Source organism: Salmo salar, chromosome ssa10 (genome assembly GCF_905237065.1).
Source record: "Salmo salar chromosome ssa10, Ssal_v3.1, whole genome shotgun sequence".
NCBI lineage: Eukaryota > Metazoa > Chordata > Actinopteri > Salmoniformes > Salmonidae > Salmo > Salmo salar.
The window spans coordinates 29,640,022-29,663,084 of record NC_059451.1 but is presented as its reverse complement, the minus strand read 5'-3'; the positions used below and the strand labels follow the sequence as shown (position 1 = coordinate 29,663,084).

Genomic DNA, 23,063 nt, shown 5'->3' with positions numbered 1-23,063 from the left:
ATGAATCCACTTCACTTAAAGTAGTTTGTGTCTGCACAGTTCTTTAACAAGCCATACAACTTTTTGAACAAGGAATATGTAGCCTACTTTAAACACTGTCCACTGAAAACATGACAGAAACACATTTACTTAAACTTGAATTGTTTTTGTTTGACATTCATTTCAAAGTAAACAATATGAGTCTCAGTATAATCCTGTTACTATGGAATGGCCCTTTAGCTAATATCAACATTGGTGCCATTAGCTAGGTTTCCATCCAATTGGTGATAGATTTTCATGCGAATGTTGTTGAACCTTTATGAGCATGTTTCCACCAAATGTACTTTTGCACACAAAATGTCGTTTCACACAAATCTTCATGTACCGAATTAAAAAAAAGAATAATCGAAAAGTCAAATCAAAGTTTATTTGTCACGTGCGCCGAATACAACAGTAGAAAAGCCTACAGTGAAATGCTTACTTACAGGCTCTAACCAATAGTGCGAAAAAAAAGGTGTTTGTGTGTGTGTGTGTGTGTAGGTAAGTAAAGAAATAAAACAACAGTAAAAAGACATTTGAAAATAACAGTAGCAAGGCTATATACAGACACCGGTTAGTCAGGCTTATTGAGGTAGTATGTACATGTAGGTATGGTTAAAGTGACTATGCATTTATGATGAACAGAGAGTAGCAGTAGCGTAAAAAGAGGGGTTGGCGGATGGTGGGACACAATGCAGATAGCCCAGTTAGCCAATGTGCGGGAGCACTGGTTGGTCGGGACAATTGAGGTAGTAAGTACATGAATGTATAGTTAAAGTGACTATGCATATAAGATAAACAGAGAGTAGGGGGGCACACAATGCAAATAGTCCGGGTAACCATTTGGTTACCTGTTCAGGAGTCTTATGGCTTGGGGGTAAAAACTGTTGAGAAGCCTTTTTGTCCTAGACTTGGCACTCCGGTACCGCTTGCCATGCGGTAGTAGAGAGAACAGTCTATGACTGGGGTGGCTGGGGTCTTTGACAATTTTCAGGGCCTTCCTCTGACACCGCCTAGTGTAGAGGTCCTGGATGGCAGGCAGCTTTGCCCCAGTGATGTACTGGGCCGTACGCACTACCCTCTGAAGTGCCTTGCGGCCGAGCAATTGCCGTACCAGGCAGTGATGCAACCGGTCAGGATGCTCTCGATGTTGCAGCTGTAGAACCTTTTGAGGATCTCAGGACCCATGCCAAATCTTTTTAGTTTCCTGTGGGGGAATAGGCTTTGTCGTGCCCTCTTCACGACTGTCTTGGTGTGTTTGGACCATTCTAATTTGTTGTTGATGTGGACACCAAGGAATTTGAAGCTCTCAACCCGCTCCACTATAGCCCCATCGATGAGAACGGGGACGTGCTCGGTGCTCCTTTTCCTGTAGTCCACAATCATCTCATTAGTCTTGGTCACATTGAGGGATAGCTTGTTATTCTGGCACCACCTGGCCAGGTCTCTGACCTCCTCCATATAGGCTGTCTCGTCGTTGTCGGTGATCAGGCCTACCACTGTTGTGTTGTCTGCAAACTTAATGATGGTGTTGGAGTCGTGCCTGGCCATGTAGTCGTGGGTGAACAGGGAGTACAGGAGGGGACTGAGCACGCACCACTGGGGAGCGACCAGTGTTGAGGATCAGCGTGGCAGATGTGTTGCTACCTACCCTCACCACCTGGGGGCGGCCCGTCAGGAAGTCCAGGATCCAGTTGCAGAGGGAGGTGTTTAGGTCAGGTTCCTTAGCTTAGTGATGAGCTTTGAGGGTACTATGGTGTTGAACGCTGAGCTGTAGTCAATGAATAGCATTCTCACATAGGTGTTCCTTTTGTCCAGGTGGGAAAGGGCAGTGTGGAGTGCAATAGAAATTGCATCATCTGTGGATCTGTTTGGGCGGTATGCAAATTGGAGTGGGTCTAGGGTTTCTGGGATAATGGTGTTGATGTGAGCCATTACCAGCCTTTCAAAGCACTTCATGGCTTCGGACGTGAGTGCTACGGGTCTGTAGTCATTTAGGCAGGTTACCTTTGTGTTCTTGGGCACAGGGACTATGGTGGTCTGCTTGAAACATGTTGGTATTACAGACTCAATCAGGGACATGTTGAAAATGTCAGTGTAGACACCTGCCAGTTGGTCAGCACATGCCCGGAGCACACGTCCTGGTAATCCGTCTGGCCCCGCAGCCTTGTGTATGGTGACCTGTTTAAAGGTCTTACGTCGGCTACGGAGAGCGTGATCACACAGTCGTCCGGAACAGCTGATGCTCTCATGCATTCCTCAGTGTTATTTGCCTCGAAGCAAGCATAGAAGTGATTTAGCTCGTCTGGTAGGCTCGTGTCACTGGGCAGCTCGCGGCTGTGCTTCCCTTTGTAGTCTGTAATAGTTTGCAAGCCCTGCCACATCCGACAACCTTGAAAGCAGCAGCTCTACCCTTTAGCTCAGTGCGAATGTTGCCTGTAATCCATGGCTTCTGGTTGGGGTATGTATGTACAGTCACTCTGGGGACGACATCCTCGATGCACTTATTGATAAAGCCAGTGACTGATGTGGTGTATTCATCAATGTCATCGGAAGAATCCCGGAACATGTTCCAGTCTGTGATAGCAAAACAGTCCTGTTGTTTAGCATCTGCTTCATCTGACCACTTTTTTATAGACCGAGTCACTGGTGCTTCCTGCTTTAATTTTTGCTTGTAAGCAGGAATCAGGAGGATAGAGTTGTGGTCGGATTTACCAAATGGAGGGCGAGGGAGAGCTTTGTACGCGTCTCTGTGTGGAGTACAGGTGATCTATAATTATTTTCCCTCTGGTTGCACATTTAACATGTTGATGGAGATTTGGTAGAACTGATTTAAGTTTCCCTGCATTAAAGTCTCCGGCCACTAGGAGTGCCGCGTCTGGGTGAGTGGTTTCCTGTTGGCTTATTTCCTTATACAGCTAACTGAGTGCGGTCTTAGTGGTGGTAAATAAACAGCCACGAAAAGTATAGCTGAGAACTCTCTAGGCAAGTAGTCTGACCTGCAATGTATCACAATATACTCTACTTCAATGTGTTGGTTGCATTTTCAATTCTACCCATAGTTTTGTCACAAAAACGGCTGCTGTTAAATAACGAGATGTAAGGTTACTGTAGCATTTTTGGCGCTGGGTTCTTTGTTAGGCACATACAAACACACAACACCAGTCCAAGTGAAGGGTTAAACCGGTTTATTACGATCAGGCTTTGGAAGCGTTCTTGAGATACAAAAGCCAAAGCAATATAGTAATATATATAGTAAACACTTCGCCACCAGTGGAAGGTCCTCCAAGCTTTGTCTTTGGGAATTAATTCTGTGTTGAAATCATATTTTCCTTTGTTCTTTATAACCTCTTTTTCCACTGTACGCTCTCTCTCCAATAATCTCCTTCACCTCCCGGGGTCAAAAAAACTACGAAGTAAGAAATCCCAGGGCGTGCTTAAGTAGAGGAACTGATTGGTTTCACCTGTCTGCAGTTTGGCTCTGATTACAACTGGAGACAGGTGTGGCTATTCTGACAAGTTTCCCCTGAGCTGTCCATGGTTCTGCCTCAGGGAATTTTTTTAAAGAAACCTTGCAGCCACATAACATCCATCCACAACACAACCCTGAAACCGCTACATACCTCCCCCCTCAGTGTTGACCCTGTGGTCAGAGCGGTCGAAGAAAACATGGCATGCATATGAGATATGGCATCAGCATTACCATGTTTAGAACCCAAACGGTGGACGATCCAATAGTGGAAAAGCTGGAGGTTGAGGAACCACCAGGTGATCCAGGCGTTAGTGTCCTTATTCTAGGTAATACAAACTTGCGGCCCAGAACATAATATTTCAAGGACTGCAGAGCCCATTTGATTGAGAGGACAGCTCCAATTCCAGTTTCCGATGCATCTGTCTGTACAATCAGTGGCTTTGAGAAATCTGAGAATACAACACTAATGTAATACAATACCACCTCATTAAAGGTCTGTTATTCTTGGTACATTGGTCTCTATTTCATAATCATTCAAGCTAGGCCTTTTCGTTGTCTGACACAACTGTTGGGCAGTAGGATTCACTTTCATGTATGCCCAGTAGGTGGTAGTAAAATAGGAAAGTGTTTTCAAACTCGGTGGTAGTTTGGTCTTTTCGAGTTTCCGTATATACAACCACAATAATATTTCACGACTTTCCGAGACCCCTGTTAAGCGTCTATGTAACTAACTACCGAAAGGTAAATATGTTTTATGTATTTATGTAAACATATGACCTTTATAATATTGCCATTTGATGACTATTTGAGTGTGTAGCTAGCTATACAAGCCATCTGTTTGCCAGCTATAACTAATCTGGTTAGTTAGCTAGTTAGCCACTTACTAGTGCTTAACCAAAGATGGTGCTAGTACCGTATAACAAAGAGTGTAGCTATAACGTTACATGTTTGAAAACTGTAGGTATAAAACCCCATAAGGACCGACATGTGATGTTCATAAGAGCATATTGGGTGTCAAATGAAAGCAAACAGTGTCTCTCTGTGTGTGGTCCTTCATAATAAAATGTGGCTGGGATATCTTGGTGGATCTATCCCTCTTAGGACATTTCGAATACAACACATCCACTTGATGGCGTTTGACAATGAAGAGGGTCTCTGATTGGTAGGAGAGGGACATACAGTTGTGTGTCCTTTCTCAAATGCAGTTTTGAATGGGTGAATCAATTGATTGTTATCATCTTGATACTAGTAGTTCTGTAATAAAAATGGATTCCTTTGTATAGTAAGTACATCGTTCATTCCACTCATGTATTATTCACAGATTGTCACCATGCCACTGACAAATTCTGAAAAGCAAAGGAGAAGGAGAATTATGAGGAGGTAAAGTAGTAACATAAAAAGGAATAAATGTTTGAGAAAATCACAGGCTAAAAGCCCAAGAAAATAAATGTATTGTGTTGAGTTTTATTAATTACCCTTTTAGATGTCCATACAAATTGCTAAATTATTACCTTGATGAGAGCATAAATGACCTATTTCTCCCTCTTTGTACCTATTCAGGCTACAACATCAAGAATAGAATTACATTAAAATCCATAAGTATCCATTATTGTGTAGTATAAATCAGGGACACAGGATGTCATTCTGTTACCAGTGTTAATCCACTTCACTTAATGTAGTTTGATAATCAGAAGTTTTTTTCAAACTAATGTTGGCTTTAAAGCGGACTGCCCATTCTTTCTGCAGACATCTTTGAATCTGAGCAGATATTTATTGAAGCCCATTCCCGCCACCGCAAATTAATAAAATGTTCGGTAATATCTCAAAATGTTGATATACAATGTCAAACATTTTAAGACATTTTAACTCAAGACTTTGAGATAGTAGACCATACTTATAGGATATGTTTCTTCATTTGTAACATTGTGTGGGAATTTCAGAGGTGGCCCTACAGGTCCCAGAGTGGTGGGTGGGGGGGCTGTTTTCCTGGGTCCCAGAGTTTTTCCTGATCTGGTAGGCTAACCTAACAAGGTAAAATTCAGGACCCTAGTTGTAGGGTATGACATAGTAATAAATCCACTGTAAAACGGTTTATATGGGCTATGATGGACCAGATTTTAAAAAAATCATAAAAAAATAAAAATAAACAATAACTGCAATTGGGCATTACAACGAACAGGGCTCTGAGCTTGATTTATGCAGGTTTACATTTCACATTGCTTTTGGGTTGTAATCATATTATAATGCTTGCATGAATATCACACTGAATATATGTGCATGTCATTGTCACCAATCAACTGCATTACACTAAGAAATAATTCAAATTTAGATGCTAACGAATGCTAACCATAAGTTAATGTATCTGATGGTTAGCTAGCATGCTAGCAGTGACTGCTAAATTATAAATAAGTGTTTGCAACAGTAACAGCTACATTTTATCTAAGCGACTGTCTTTAACAACAGTCCAAACAACATGTTGGGCTTTTGGAACATAACATTTATTAGAAAATGTACAGGCAAATCACTAGTCTCTCATGATTGAAGCCTGTATCATTGTTGCTAATATTAGCAATGCTAGCTAGCTAAGTAGCTAACCCAGCTGCTGCATCTGAAATAGTATTTTCAACAATAACAGCCAAATACAGCCTAAGCGACTGTCCAAGCAACCATCCAACAACACTGTAGGCCTATTGGAACTACACTGAACAAAAATATAAGCGCAGCATGCAACGATTTCAAAGATTTTACTGAGTTACAGTTCATATAAAGAAATAAAATCAAATGTTATTTGTCACATGCGCCGAATACAACCTTACAGTGAAATGCTTACTTTACAAGCCCTTAACCAACAATGCAGTCTTAAGAAAGAGACCTAAAAAAGAAATAAAAGTAACAAATAATTAAAGAGCAGCAGTAAAATAACAATAGCGTGGCTATATACAGGGAGCACAGCTTAGTCGAGAGGAATTTAGGTAATATGTACAGTTGAAGTCGGAAGTTTACATACACCTTAGCCAAATACATATAAACTCAGTTTTTCACAATTCCTGACATTTAATCCTAGTAAAAATTCCCTGTCTTAGGTCAGTTAGGATCACCACTTTATTTTAAGAATGTGAAATGTCAGAATAATAGTAGAGAGAAATATTTATTTCAGCTTTTATTTCTTTCATTCCCAGTGGGTCAGAACGTCATTCTGTTAACAAATTGTGCATCTGCACAGTTATTTAACAAACCGTACAACTCTATGAACAAGGCTTACTTTTAACTATGTCCACAGAACATTTTACAAAAGACATCTACTTAAATTGGCACTCCAAACTTCTTTTCACCTCATTTAACACCTGATTTACTTGACTAAAGGCACATCTCAATAGGTGGTCCGGATATGTCATTACATAGGGGGCCTTTGCTTTTTTGTTCTCTTTATTGTTCCTCAAGCATGGGGGGAGGCCAATGACATCACTGAAAACCATTAGACCAACTCCTTAAATGCCCTACTCCTTAAAGTTTGCGGTTGTGTTTAAAAACACTATTTTGCTAAACTTTTTACCCTTTAGTGCGTGTACTTTACTGTATTTACAGTGCCTTGGGAAGGTATTCAGACCCCTTGACTTTTTCCACGTTTTGTTATTTTACAGCCTTATTCTAAAATGGATACATAAAACAATTTACTCATCAATCTACACACAATACCCCATAATGACAAAGCAAAAACTGTATTTTATTTAATTTATTAAAAATAAAAAACAGAAATACCTTATTTACATAAGTATTCAGACCCTTCGCAATGTGACTCAAAATTGGGCTCAGATGCATCCTGTTTCCATTGATCATCCTTGAGATGTTTCTACAACTTGATTGGAGTCCACCTGTGGTAAATTCAATTGATTGGACATGATTTGGAAAGGCACACACCTGTCAATATAAGGTTGACACAGTTGACAGTGCATGTCAGAGCAAAAACCAAGTCATGAAGTCAAAGGAATTGTCCGTATAGCTCAGAGAAAGGATTGTGTCGAGTTACAGATCTAGGGAAAGGTACCAAAACATTTCTGCAGCATTGAAGGTCCCCAAGAACACATTGCCCTCCATCATTCTTAAATAGAAAAGGTTTGGAACCACCAAGTCTCTTCTGTCCGCCCGGCCAAACTGAGCAATTGGGGGAGAAGGGCCTTGATCAAGGAGGTGGCCAAGAACCTGATGGTCAACAGTTCCTCTGTTGAGATGGGAGAACCTTCCAGAAGGACAACCATCTCTGTAGCACTCCAGCATTTAGGCCTTTATGGTAGAGTGGCCAGATGGAAGCCATTCCCCAGTAAAAGGCACATGACAGCCCGCTTGGAGTTTGCCAAAACGCACTAAAGGACTCTCAGACCATGAGAAGCAATATTCTCTGGTCTGATGAAACCAAGATTGAACTCTTTGCCCTAAATGCCAAGCGTCACATCAAGAGGAAACCTGGTTTTGCTTTGTCATTATGGGGTTTTGTTTGTAGATTGATGAGGGGGGAAAACAATTTAATCCATTTTAGAATAAGGCTGTAATGTAACAAAATGTGGAAAAAGTCAAGGGGTCTGAATACTTTCCGAATGCACTGTATACTTGGGATATCGCTGGAGCACAATCGCTGGAGCACAGCTTTACACTTTGCAATCAATTGTTTTTGTTTGACATACATTTCAAAGTTAAAAAATCTCAATCTCAGCATAATTCCGTTACTATGGAATTTCCCTTTGCTAACGTCAACATTGGTGCCGTTGTTGACTTTCATATGGGCTTTGTTGAGCCTTTTGATCTTATTTAACATTTGGGTGGTTTGTTTTGTTATTGACAGGTCACGAGTCTGTTCATCATCTACTGAAGATGGATCCAATGGATAAATATGGGACATATGAAAGCAGTGGTCAACCAGAAGAGCGTTTTGTATGTTAAACCATATTTTATGCATTCTTCAAAGTGAGAAACAATTACATTTTACAATAGTTTAAACAATCGGCTATCCATGAAGAAGTTTTATTGGTCAAATTTTGTTTATTCTTCTAACACCAACCATGGTCTGTTCTAGGATCACTCACTGCATTGGAGTGAGGTTAAAGAGGAGGCTGAAGAATGTTCGATTTCAGCTGTGTCGTTAGGAGTTGAAACATCCCAGGTCTGTCTAAAGGAGGACCCTGATGAACAAGATCCCTCATTTGACACAGTTTCAGACACCTATGGAGTCACAGACCAAGAGCGTGGACATAAAGGCATGACATATCTCAAAGTAAAGGTTTGTAGCTACTCAACATTTTGCAAGCCCACTTACAAGGCCCAGAGTTGTTGTTAGAATTATGTTTTTTTGTGTCAGTTGCCGCCTTCTCCAGTCAAAGAGGAGTCTGAAGAATGTTCCCATCTGCCAGTAGATGAAGAGGAAGTTGCCTTAATTACAGTTAAGGAAGAAGAGAATGAAGACTGGTTGAAGTCAGAAGATGAGGATGTTGTGAAAATGTCAGTGTCTTGGGAACCGTTGGAAACATCATCATGCTCGGATACAGAGGACAGTGAGATGGAAAGTGATAATGTGAAAGTGAGTAAAAGCTTTTAATAACGTACTTAGTGAAATACACACTTTGAGATGTTTTGTAGGGTTAGCTTCTTGTAGGGTCAATTTAAAAGTTTCTTCATTCCACAAGTTTTTTTGACCGTTCTGCACCCTACCTATTAAAAGCTGTGTACCCCAAACCACAAACCTAGCTTTTGGGCCAAGTTAGTAATTTCCATAATTATTGAAGGGAACTGACTTTCTGACTGAACTGAATCCGCTTCTCTGTTTCAAAGGACTGTGAAAACCATGAGAGTGACATTTCAGGAGATTTAAAGATTGAAGATTGTAGCAGGATTGATCCAGGGATGACGCCAGATACAGATGTGAAAGCTAATGCTGTCGATTTCAGTGAGTACCATTGGTGGGGTGGGTTGCAGTTGTGGTGTAGATATAGCTGCGGGAAGTAGTTTGGGGGTGGGGGTGCTGTGATTTTTTTGCAGTGGGGGGTGCAGAATGTTTTTGGGCCCATGCTGAAGACGTCTATATCAGTCCGCTAATACAGGGGTTCCCAAAAATGTTCAATCAAGGCCCCCCTTCCAGCATTGGGGAACATCCTTTTACATCAGCCTAAAACCCCAAACATCAAGCAATGCAAATGTAGAAGCACTGTGGCTAGGAAAAACTCCCAAGAAAGGCGAGAACCTAGGAAGATTCCTAGAGAGGAACCAGGCTCTGAGGGGTGGTCAGTCTTCTTCTGGCTGTGCCGGGGGGAGATTATAACACTACATGGTCAAGATGTTCAAATGTTCATAGATGACCAGCAGTGCCAAAAAAGAATAATCACAGTGGTTGTAGAGGGTGCAACAGGTCAGCACCTCAGGAGTAAATGTCAGTTGGCTTTTCATAGCCGAGCATTCAGGGTTAGAGACAGCAGGTGCAGTTGAGAGTCGAAAACAGCAGTTCCGGGACAAGGTAGCACGTCCGGTGAACAGGTCAGGGTTCCATAGCCGCAGGCAGAACAGTTGAAACTGGAGCAGCAGCACGACCAGGTGGACTGGGGACAGCAAGGAGTCATCGGGCCAGGTACTCCTGAGGCATGGTCCTAGGGCTCAGGTCCACCGGGAGGAGAAGGAGAGAATTAGAGCATACTTAAATTCACACAGGACACAGGATAAGACAGGAAAAATACTCCAGATATAACAGACTGACCCTAGCCCCCCGACACAAACTATTACGGCCCCGTCCGACGATATCCCCTGACCCGGCCAACCAGGCAGGATATAACCCCACCCACATTGCCAAAGCACAGCCCCCACACCACTAGAGTGATATCTTCAAACCACCAACTTACTACCCTGAGACCAGGCTGAGTATAGCCCACGAAGATCTCCCCCATGGTACGAAACCGAGGTGGGCGCCAACCAGGACAGGAAGGTCACGTCAGTGACTCAACCCATTCAAGTGACTCAACCCACTCAAGTGACACACTCCTGTGGTGGCTAATTTCTACATTACCAAATGAGGAGAGTTACAAACACACCAGTCCGAGTTAACTACATCTTTAATAATCAAAATACATCATAACTCTCCTCTGTCAGTGCTATCTCATAGAGGCCCATCCTCAGTAAGACACCTCTTGTTTCCACTCCTGGACAAGCTCACTGAGGGGAGTGACTTGCGCACAGACATTGTGGAGACAAATAATTGGTTCCCCATTAATCACGCCATCCCTTCACATGGTTTAAGAATAGGTAAAGACACATTCACATATGAAGACAGTTTCATTCTGTCCTCCTCTCTTGCTGATATTCTGCATAGCAACAGAGACATGTAAAAAAACAAGTCTGACCTCTCCCCTCTCTGGGCCCCAAGTGACTGAGCCCCAGCTAAGGGGAACGTGCAACTGAAAGACACCAGAATCCAAAGGACACTTTCTAATGACAAGTATCTCACATAAACATATTATACTAATAAAACATCTTATATATCTATGTTACCCAACTAATTCTGATTCATCCACCACATTCCCCTCTCAAGGGACTCCGTCCCTTCTAGAGAATCAGAACAGTAACGTTACAGCGGAACCAGTGTCTAAACACAGGCTTCATCACAACAGAAAAGACAGTCATCCCCTCTCAACTTAAAAGAAAATCACAAGATTTAAGAACATTCATTCACATAGAAAATACATATATTCTATATAAACCAAAAATCACAAAACAATAACTCATTGCATGGGGTTCCTGCACATTACATCCCAAGAAACTCAGCACTGTCTCTCATTACCATCCCCCAACATCTACTAAGCACTCTAGCAATTTGTCAGGGAAGGCTATGATACACAGTCACCTGCACAAATCCACGAAGAAAAAACAAAAAATGCATACAGTTTATGAGATTCCAAGCTATATTTTTTCCATAGATAGTAAAAAGCACATGTGTAATGCATAATGCAGTGCATGCACCAATGGAGTTGAATAAAATAAGCTTTAGTTATCTATCACACTCCAATGGATCAGCATAGTATGTTGGAAATGACTATTTCTATCCCAGAAACCAAAATTAGCATATCTTCTTGTACAAATCCAGGTAGTGACTCCTAGTTAAAATAAAATGTATCTCCTTGGTGCCTAATGAACATCACCCAAGATAAGCATCATGATTCCACTATTTATAAGGCAATGCCTATAGATCAAAATAGATTAGGATCATTTTCACTCTCCAGAGTTCACCCATGGCATGCTTATAATAGCGTCAACATCCTTAGTTCATAACAACAATCAAAACAATCTCCAATACATGAATTCCTTAACATACTCAACTCAAATCAATCCTTCAGTTTTAAAATTCATTCAATTTCCAAATAAAATCATAATTAGAACTCAGTTAATTATCCAACCAAAATTTCAAAATGACATTGCTCAGTGATTCAAATTTGTCTTATCACTCAAAGTAAAAAAACTCAATTTAACAAACATCAATATTAGCAGAATGTACATTCATTTTAACATCCAGTATAATTCTCCCATAATTTCTACTATTAACTTTTTTATCATGATTATTATACAGATCAGTATCTCAATGCATTCTTAATCTAAATTACTATAATTTTACGTGGTGTAGACCTCTACAAACAACCTGAAACCCCAAAAGTCTAAACAGTTTTGGGCACAGTTGACCAAACCCCTCTCTCCAGGCACTGATTCTTCTGGCGTCCTCTTCGTTGTTCTTCAGATACCTTTAAAGTTCAAACTGAATGGCCCATTATAATGTCCCAATGTCAATGTTTCACCTTAGATGCCCATTATGTCTTGTCCATTCGTCAACCAATATACCAGCAACATAAGAAAAGTTAAGAACAGCACCTTTCCCCATGCTCACTCCACGTGGACTCCTCTCACACTCCTGAGAGAAACATGAGAGAAAAGCAGTTGATAGCTTAGATCGGATACTGTACACCGGTTGCTGGCTCGGCCATTCCTCTCAGTAGAAATGGTTCGGACAGGGCCATATTCAACGCCTTCTTCAGCCAATTAGAGGGGGTTTGAGGTATACACACTTTTCGGTCCAATTATCTCTTCCATGCATTAAGATACCGTCTGATGTCACTTTTCATGATAACCTCGAAAGAACAGATCAGAACAACAGTTTAGAGTTCAGTTCACTAACTACATGATAAATTATTACTTTTACCAATTATTCTTAATACAAATGTCTAAACATAATTCAAAGAGAATAACAACACATTCTTTTGAAACTATTCTTTCAAATTGGCTAATACTTCCCATCACAATTTCAACTCCATCGCAGAGCCACAGAATCAGGAAGTTAGACCTATAACATATCGGGAATAGAACAGAACAAACAACACATCAATACACTCCTTCACATATCACTCAAGGTGTGTAAACTTCAATCCAAATTTCAAAGAACTGAATCCAAAACCTCAGACTGTATCCTCCCCCATTTTTAACACTCCATGAGAGTAATGTATAAAAAACACTACTACTGGTCAAAAGATAAAACAACATTTCAAATAACATAATCAAATGAAAATCACAACTCTGAAAACCTCCACAAAGAAAAATAATTTTACCCATATGGTCATAGGAAAATAGACTTCAAGCACCCTACCCTTAGTGAAAGGCAATGCCCTATATCCCATAGGTCCAAATTACAAATATATCTAAGAACTTTAAATTCCATCAGAATTATAAATTCCACGAATTACCTTGAAATCATTATAACAAATGACCTAAAATGTATTATCCAAATGGCTTTCCCATGAGGCTGATCAGACCACACAGGAAAACCCTGACAAAGGTCATAAGTCATACCACCCCTTCACAGCAATGTTTCTTACTATTTTAGACAAAATTTTAAAACATTTTTTTTTTTAACTCAAACATTTTCTGCATGTTGTATCACAGGTCCCCAGAACATTTCTTTAATTAAAAGAATCCACATCTTTAATTAAAACTCAGGAAATAAACTTCTAAAAATGACATGTGTATACCCCTTTAAGATATTTTAGCACTAAGTCAAATGGAAAACTCACCAATCCCACAGAAAATAGAAACACCAACAAATAGTAATAACAAATGTGTTGTGTGTGGGTATTATCAAACCCTAAAGTAAAAACAAAGAAAAAATTGCCAGGCCTTTTCCATTTTGGTAGTTTACGGCCTCAATCTCACTCACCCAAGATTATAGCCCCAGGAAACATTCCAAAGAGAGACAATGAAATCCCAATTTCCAAAGAAAAAAACACAAAACACTTCGTTAGCATTCAGTATACTACACTGATTCAGAAACCCAAAAGTTAACTACAAACAAAACCTAATAATAATGATAATTCCACTGTACTCCCTCAAATCATGAATCATTTGTTTTAATCTACATCAATGTATATGTATGCTTAATTGACCATGCGTTACCCTTAGATACAATTATCCTGGTATCATTACTAGACCAATATCCAACAAATATGTGATAGCTTTTTCACCTTTGGATTGTTCCTGTTACCCCACTAAATGAAAAAAAAGAATTCTGTCGCAAATGTAGTACATTTCTCAGCGTAAGGAATCAGCAATATTTAATCCCAGGCATTTAATAAAATGTAGTTTGAGACGTGTTCTCCCATGTCGCCTTTAACATACATACTTTAGTTGACTTCCATCTGTCCTGGAGGAAAGAATCTTACTCAAACACATCAGACAATACAATGTTTAATTAAGTGAAATCAACACCAAAAATCAACAACAGCCAATAAACAAACCCATAACCTCTTTCCAGCAATCAAATCACTTCAACCTGTTGCATAAATTTAGTAAAACACACATTTTGTTTAACAAATCTAAAACCTTTCAAAAAATGTGTGCAGTCTCATCAGCGTAAGAATCAAAACTAACTTTTTCCCACTCATAATATACAATGTTTTCATTCCCCAAAGGTCAATACTGTTCAGCTCGTACAGGAATGATCTTCCTTCTGTCTGTACAGGGTCTGAAGTTCCAATGTATGCAGATGATGCATTGATCAATGCATGCAAATAACAAACAACAAGCTACACAAGAACTCACTACTGTAATGGTTCAGATGACAAAGTTGCTCAGAGACTCATGTTTGCATCTCAGTAAAATAAAATAAAAAAACACAGTCTGCATGTTCCTCACAAAGAAAACAACTAATGCCCCTGAGACAGATGTCTATGTATCAGGGGAAAAGTTCCACGTCATATCTGATTTTAAATTCCACTGCATCATACTTGATTCCAACCTCTCTTTTAAAAGCAAATGAAAAAGGTCATTCAAATAACCAAATGCAACCTAGCTAATTTCCAAAACATATGAAATTGTTTTACTACAGAAGTAACAAAACTATGCTTCAAGGTCTCAGAGCGAGTGACGTCACCGATTGAAACGCTATTAGCGCGCACCACCGCTAACTAGCCAGCCATCCCACATCGGTTACACTCACCTCCCTTACAAAGAGCGCGTCCTCGCGCTAGCTTGAGACTCTACGTCTTACAGGAACGCGCTCACCGGCCAAGCACACGCACAACTGATTTTAATTTGCACTGTCCCTGTAAAATAAAAGTAACTCAACCTGCAATTCACTGTACTGACTTGACATTGTTCCACGTAATGGAAACAGAGTATAATGTTAGAATACATAAACTTCCTTTTCAAATTCACTGGTGTTACCTAAACATTCAAACCAAGAATCAATAACCAGCAGTCTATCACAAAATGTTTCCTTCAAGCCAAACATAGCCCAGCGCACATAACCAATTCTCTTCTAATCCTTATTTGTTTTACCCGTAAGCAAAAATATAACCCACTACTCAAACAACCTTCTGCCTTACCTCTATCGTAAGATTAAAACCAAACTTTACAACTTCCTCTTCTCTTTCGGCTTCACACTAATGAAATGTCCAAGACTTTAATAACACGTAAATCGCCATACTTATAACATACTTCATTCAACTCTTTCTCTGTATGTCATTTCCAGCAACAGACAACGTATTATATCAAAATTCGCCTCGCCATTATTTTTGAATGAATTAGTCTTTCAATTTAAACTAATCAAGCTATCAACACTTTCAGTTTATATCTTAAACAAACACTGGTGACCGTATCTTTCCAGGCAAAACATATCAATAGTTGAATTATAATCAAAAACACAGATTTTATTCCATTAGCGCATACGAACCCGGGCCTCGTGCATGGCAGGCGAGAATTCTACCACTGAACCACCAATGCTATATAAATGATCAAGACTCCCAGCAAATAAACTCATTTACAATTGTCTGTAGTTGTAAAATCAGGCACGTATTACCGAGACAATTCCCAGAAAATAGCTCTCATTTAAAAAGTCCAAGCTTTACTCCAGCGATGATTCTCACATGCCAAATGAATAGATTAGCAGTCAAAGAGTAAAATCAACATTCATAGACTAGGGGAAACAGATCTTGCGCCTTTTAATAAAAGTAGATTATGTTTTCTCATCGTATTTCAATTACTTTACTTCATCATATTAAAATCAGGCAATGATAATTAGTTTGATGGATACCCTAGGCTTTGTCCGACTTTATAAATTACGTCGAGATTCCATCTTAATTCGCTTTAACTTTATGGAAAACGGTGTATTCAATAAATCCAGCAACTCCTCTCTTACTGGGAGGAAAAAATAAAACAGTTTCAGACCTTAAGGGCAGTTTTATTTCAACTGTTGTACCCAGACGGAGATAATCCAATACGCATTTATAGTTACAGTGTTAGGGTACGATCACCAAAAGTGGACACAAATCAGTTTCTAGAGCACAATTTCCCAAACATTGTAGACAGTTTAATAACGCTTAAAACCTCATCTTTATCAAATTATCCTTTAAAGATACCAACTCAAAACCTAGTACGTCTACGAATGGGTGGTTTAAATTGTATCTAATTATTCTCAGCATTCTTTATCAAATCTCTAGTAATCGATTATACACACACATACAATTTATCATATTTTCATATATTCACAGAATCCATATAAAACGTTAGAAATGTTTAGGTACTCACACAGAACTGTAAGGATCACCCACACAGGATTGGCCAGATACTCACACAGAACTGGTCAGATGTCCACACAGAACATCAGAACATAATTGAAAATTTACCCACACAGAGTCAACCTACCCGCTCGCACAGAACGCTCCTACAAAGATTACCTAATGGTCCCAAAACAAAATACTCACACAGAGTAACCCAGGGCACACCTGGCTAGCACATTTAAAATAATTGGAATTCACCACATCTGAGGATCACTTAGACAGTCACACAGACATTCTCAGAACTAGGTCCTTATTCCAGTAGGGCTTCACCAAGTACCATATTTCACACAGAATACACAGTCACCCTGGCCCCTCACCCCCACAACCCGCACCAATCCCCACTGTGATCAATTCAGTGTTGGGACGGTCTAGGTCGCCCGCAACCGACCAGTGGCAGAGTATCATTGAGTCCGCAAACTCTCAGATTTCTCTCCTCTGACTCGGTCCTGTTTACGCCTCCAAGGTGCCCCCCTCACAAAGGAATACACACTCAGAGCTCACGTAACAGAGGCTTTTCTAAAAACTCGACTTCAAGTGTGGTTTGCTCACCTCTTTCTTTAAAAAAAAAATAAGTTTGAAATGTGCTATCCACTCGGCTCGCTGCCTCTCAGATCAAAGGTGGGTCCATCTACTTCGTTCCCGAAGTGTGGTTTCCCTGAGATCCCAAGTTTGAGGGATCCCTCGTGCACGATTTACCTAGGTCGGCAGGAGCGATCACCAAGTGAAGATTCACATCCCACCCCCGTCTCCATATGTGGTGGCTAATTTCTACATTACCAAATGAGGAGAGTTACAAACACACCAGTCCGAGTTAACTACATCTTTAATAATTAAGATACTTTTGCAAAAGCACTTGACCTTCAATAATGCACTCTCTCGAATGAACCAGGAAGGTCTCAACACAATGGCTACTGAGATATTTTATAACAAATATCCACCCCCCTTTGACATGACAAACCACAGACATTTAGGAACGGTTCACAAAGAAAGACTGTTTACTTTAGAGAGGAGTATCTACAGCCAGATAGCATTCGCTATAAATTATCATTCATTTTATATAGACGAGTGTCTGGTCTTCCTAGAACCGTCCCTCCCTGGTACGGTATAGTACAAAACCATTAGCTCATGTCGTCTGGAATGCTTTTTAGGCGTTCTTATCAAAATACATCATAACTCTCCTCTGTCAGTGCTATCTCATGGAGGCCCATCCTCAGTAAGACACCTCTTGTTCCCACTCCTGGACAAGCTCACTGAGGGGAGTGACTTGCGCACAGACATTGTGGAGACAAATAATTGGTTCCCCATTAATCACGCCATCCCTTCACATGGTTTAAGAATAGGTAAAGACACATTCACATATGAAGACAGTTTCATTCTGTCCTCCTCGCTTGCTGATATTCTGCAGAGCAACAGAGACATGTAAAAAAACAAGTCTGACCTCTCCCCTCTCTGGGCCCCAAGTGACTGAGCCCCAGATAAGGGAAACGTGCAACTGAAAGACACCAGAGTCCAAAGGACACTTTCTAATGACAAGTATCTCACATAAGCATATTATACTAATAAAACATCTTATATATCTATGTTACCCAACTAATTCTGATTCATCCACCACACCCCTCCTAGGGACGGCATGGAAGAGCACCAGTAAGCCAGTGACTCAGCCCCCATAATAGGGTTAGAGGCAGAGAATCCCAGTGGAGAGAGAGGAACCGGCCAGGCATAGAGAGCAAGGGCGGTTTGTCACTCCAGTGCCTTTCCGTTCACCTTCACACCCCTGGGCCAGACTACACTCAATCATAAGACCTACTGAAGAGATTAGTCTTCAATAAAGACCTAAAGGTCGAGGCTGAGACTGCTTCTCTCACATGGATAGGCAGACCATTCCATAAAAATGGAGCTCTATAGGAGAAAGCCCTGCCTCCAGCTGTTTGCTTAGAAATTCTAGGGACAATAAGGAGTCCTGCGTCTTGTGACCGTAGGGTACGTGTCTTTATGTACGGCATGACCAAATCGGAAAGATAGGTAGGAGCAAGCCCATGTAATCCTTTGTAGGTTAGCAGTAAAACCTTGAAATCAGCCCTAGCCTTAACAGGAATCCAGTGTAGAGAGGCTAGCACTGGAGTAATATGATCAAATTTTTTGGTTCAAGTCAAGATTCTAGCAACCGTGTTTAGCACTAACTGAAATGTATTTAATGCTTTATCCGGGTACCCGGAAAGTAGAGCATTGCAGTAGTCTAATCTAGAAGTGACAAAAGCATGGATTCACTTTTCTTGCGTCATTTTTGGACAGAAAGTTTCGGATTTTTGTAATGTTACATGGATGGAAAAAGCTGTCCTTGAAATAGTGTTGATATGTTCGTCAAAAGAGAGATCGGGGTCCAGAGTAACGCAGAGGTCCTTCACAGTTTTATTTGAGATGACTGTACAACCATCAAGATTAATTGTCAGATCCAACAGAAGATCTCTTTGTTTCTTGGGACCTAGAACTAGCATCTCTGTTTTGTCCGAGTTTAAAAGTAAAAGATTTGCCGCCATCCACTTCCTTATGTCTGAAACACAAGCTTCCAGTGAGGCCAATTTTGGGACTTCACCATGTTTCATCGAAATGTACAGCTGTTTATCATCCGCATAGCAGTGAAAGTTAACATTATGTTTCCGAATGACCAAGAGGTAAAATATGTACTGAAATCAATAGTGGTCCTAAAACGGAACCTTGAGGAACACCGAAACGTACAATTGATTTGTCAGAGGAAAAACCATCCACAGAGACAAACTGATATCTTTCCGCAGATAAGATCTAAACCAGGCCAGAACTTGTTCGTGTAGAACAATTTGGGTTATCCAGTCTCTCCAAAAGAATGTGCTGATCGATGGTGACAATCATCGATTAGAATGACAATCGCAGTGACCGGGCAACAACTCTTACAATTCCAAGTATTGAATCCAGCAAGATGATGTTCTTAATTATTTAAACTACCTTTTTTGCCAAAGCAGAGATGCTGAATAGTTGTTTTGCCTGCACTACAGATGTCTATATTGGTCCGCTAATACTAGTAAAAGGCCCAGTGCACTGCTTTGGTGGGGGGTTTTTTCTTCTAAAAATATATATTTTTTGTATTAATATAATTTTTTTGAAATTTTTCAGGGGGTGCTGCAGCACCTTCAGCATCCCTACTTTCTGCGGCTATGGGTGTAGAGATATAATAATGTGGTACATGTACAGAACACATGGCACGTTTCATAGCTCAATAACTATGGTTCTATATTTGATGTTTTTTTCTCTTTCCTTTAGGTGAATCTAAAGGGGGGTCCTCATTCTACCCATGCCCCCATTGTACACTTGGTTTCACCATAGAACGTTTTTTCCATGGGCACCTCAAGAGAGCCCATCCTGAAGAGTACATCGCTCTGCTGAAGTCTGGGGAAATAATAGCAACAAAAAAAAAGTGTTCACAGCTGCCCCCAGCCACATGCCCACAATGTAGCAAGAGCTTCTCCAATAAATATGTTATGGAAAAGCATCAGAGGAGTCACACAGGAGAGAAGCCATATCACTGTGCAGACTGTGGGAAGAGCTACGTCTTTGCTGATTCACTCAAAAAACATAAAAAAAGATGTGGGAAAGGATTCCGAAGACAAACCCAACTGACCAGCCATGAAACGATCCCCACAGGAGAGAGACCATATAAATGCTCTCAGTGTGGAAAAGGATACCGAACACCAGCCAGTCTAAAAGCACACCGGAAAACCCACCCAGGAGAAAAGCCTTATCAGTGCTCTCAGTGTGACAAATGTTTTGGCTTTTCCAGAGACCTTAAGAGACACAGATGGACTCACACTAGTGAGAGACCATATAAATGCTTTGAGTGTGGCAAAGGATTCGTCGAACAAACCCAACTGACTAGCCATGAGCTTATCCACACAGGAGAGAGACCGTATAAATGCTCTCAGTGTGCAAAAGGATACCGAAGACCAGCCCATCTAAAAAGACATAAAATGACCCACACTTAATGATTGCCTCAGGGGTAAGAAGTCATTCTACTGGCTGGAAGATTTGATAACTTGGAACTTTGATATGCCTGTAGAGTATATTAACTCTGGAACTTTGATATTCCTGTAGTATATATGTTATATAAAGTTCAACAATATATTGAAAAATTTGCTACATCGAAAATTATATATCTTCAATATTTATATTTTAAAATATTTATAAATTAATGTTAGAAATGGTTATTTAAATAAAAATATTACTCATATTACAGAGCAAGCAGTAAAGCTTCATATCACACCAATTTTGGTTTTGTAGCACCTACAGATGAAACATTATGGAGTCTTATAGGAGGCCTACTGTAGGTAAGGCCAAATTGTCACAAATATTCCAACTTCAATTCATGTTTTCTCAATTATGCTTTAAGATGCAAATATCAAATATAGGTCAACAATGCTTCCTCCAAAGGACCCTTCTATGGATTAAATTTAATGAAAATCCCCCCTAATTTTTTGTTGTTGTTCTAGTTTATCAGTGCTCTGTGACAAATGTTTTGATTTTATTTTTATAGAGATCTTACAAGACATCAGTTGACACATACAGGCGACGGGGCGTGAGCCAGGTGCCCACTCTGTCCAATGGCAAAGTTGGCACGAAACAAAATTGACGTAATTAAGCATATGTAGTAATGAGTAGGATTCTGTGTTTTCCCATTGCAAATAGTGATTGCTTTTTATAACAATGCGTTATCTGCCATCCTAATGATAACCCATTTATTTTTTGGAAAAGAGATGTATATTTCTGGAAGATGCATCATGCTGCCTTGTTGACAACATGACCGAACAACGCAGATTAGGCTACTTCCCTTCCCTTCCCGCTTTCGACCAATGACATCATGGGCCAGTGTAAAAGAACTCCCTCAATGTGAAAAATGTTGCGGTAGGAAATGGTAATTGACATACCAACAGCGGAAACACAGCATAGAGAGGCCTTACCACTGCTCTGAGTGTGGACAGAGCTTTAGCTTAAGGGGGATCTTTAAATACCACCAGCAGAGCCACACAGGGAAGAAGACGTTTCACTGCACTCAGTGTGACAAGAGTTTCTCCTCATTCACAGTGGAACCAAAACACTGGTCTGCTCTTACAGTGGGAAATAGTTCAACCAGGATGGGAACTTAAAAAAACATCACCAACGATTCTGTATAAAGACATTAGAGCACCCCCATCTGTGGAAGTACTGATATGATCTTTAGTGAGTAGGTGTAATAGGAATTATTAAGTCTGTTACTATTGGTACGTTGGTCTCTAGTTCAAAATCATTGAAGATAGGCATGTTCGTTCTCTGACACAACCGGGTCTTTCTAGAAATAATGGGGCCAATGTGTGACATTGGGATCAAATTTTCAAAATTAAAATTATTTTCATGCAGTTCCACATGTGTACTTAGAGGAATAAAAGTTAATACAGTGGGGGAAAAAAGTATTTAGTCAGCCACCAATTGTGCAAGTTCTCCCACTTAAAAAGATGAGAGAGGCCTGTAATTTTCATCATAGGTACACTTCAACGATGACAGACAAAATTAGAAATAAAATCCAGAAAATCACATTGTAGGATTTTTAATGAATTTATTTGCAAATTATGGTGGAAAATAAGTATTTGGTCAATAACAAAAGTCTATCTAAATACTTTGTTATATACCCTTTGTTGGCAATGACACAGGTCAAATGTTTTCTGTAAGTCTTCACAAGGTTTTCACACACTGTTGCTGGTATTTTGGCCCATTCCGCCATGCAGAAATCCTCTAGAGCAGTGATGTTTTGGGGCTGTCGCTGGGCAACACTGACTTTCAACTCCCTCCAAAGATTTTGTATGGGGTTGAGATCTGGAGACTGGCTAGGCCACTCCAGGACCTTGAAATGCTTCTTACGAAGCCACTCCTTTGTTGCCCGGGCGGTGTGTTTGGGATCATTGTCATGCTGAAAGACCCAACCATGTTTCATCTTCAATGCCCTTGCTGATGGAAGGAGGTTTTCACTCAAAATCTCACGATACATGGCCCCATTCATTCTTTCCTTTACACGGATCAGTCGTCCTGGTCCCTTTGCAGAAAAACAGCCACAAAGCATGATGTTTCCACCTCCATGCTTCACTGTAGGTATGGTGTTCTTTGGATGCAACTCAGCATTCTTTGTCCTCCAAACACGATGAGTTGAGTTTTTACCAAAAAGTTCTATTTTGGTTTCATCTGACCAAATGACATTCTCCCAATCCTCTTCTGGATCATCCAAATGCTCTCTAGCAAACTTCAGACGGGCCTGGACATGTACTGGCTTAAGCAGGGGGACACGTCTGGCACTGCAGGATTTGAGTCCCTGGCGGCGTAGTGTGTTACTGATGGTAGGCTTTGTTACTTTGGTCCCAGCTCTCTGCAGGTCATTCACTAGGTCCCCCCGT

General features: G+C 40.4%; 1 protein-coding gene across 4 annotated transcripts; it reads left to right on the top strand.

Annotated features, from left to right (window-relative positions):
• Positions 1 to 4,126: 4,126 nt before the first annotated feature.
• LOC106613938 (zinc finger protein 180-like) lies at positions 4,127 to 22,167 on the top strand. Of its 4 annotated transcripts, XM_014216779.2 has the most exons (7): positions 4,134 to 4,231; positions 4,812 to 4,870; positions 8,328 to 8,416; positions 8,559 to 8,762; positions 8,841 to 9,059; positions 9,311 to 9,425; positions 19,912 to 22,165. In XM_014216779.2, the coding sequence occupies exons 3-7, from the start codon at positions 8,357 to 8,359 to the stop codon at positions 20,628 to 20,630; spliced, it is 1,317 nt and encodes a 438-aa protein (XP_014072254.1). In that variant the 5' UTR covers positions 4,134 to 4,231; positions 4,812 to 4,870; positions 8,328 to 8,356; the 3' UTR covers positions 20,631 to 22,165. The 4 variants fall into 4 exon arrangements, with proteins under 4 accessions (XP_014072255.1, XP_014072253.1, XP_014072254.1 ...); XM_014216780.2 differs by lacking the exon at positions 4,812 to 4,870 and having other exon boundaries at positions 4,127 to 4,231; positions 8,559 to 8,756; positions 19,912 to 22,167; XM_014216778.2 differs by lacking the exon at positions 4,812 to 4,870 and having other exon boundaries at positions 4,127 to 4,231.
• Positions 22,168 to 23,063: the final 896 nt, after the last annotated feature.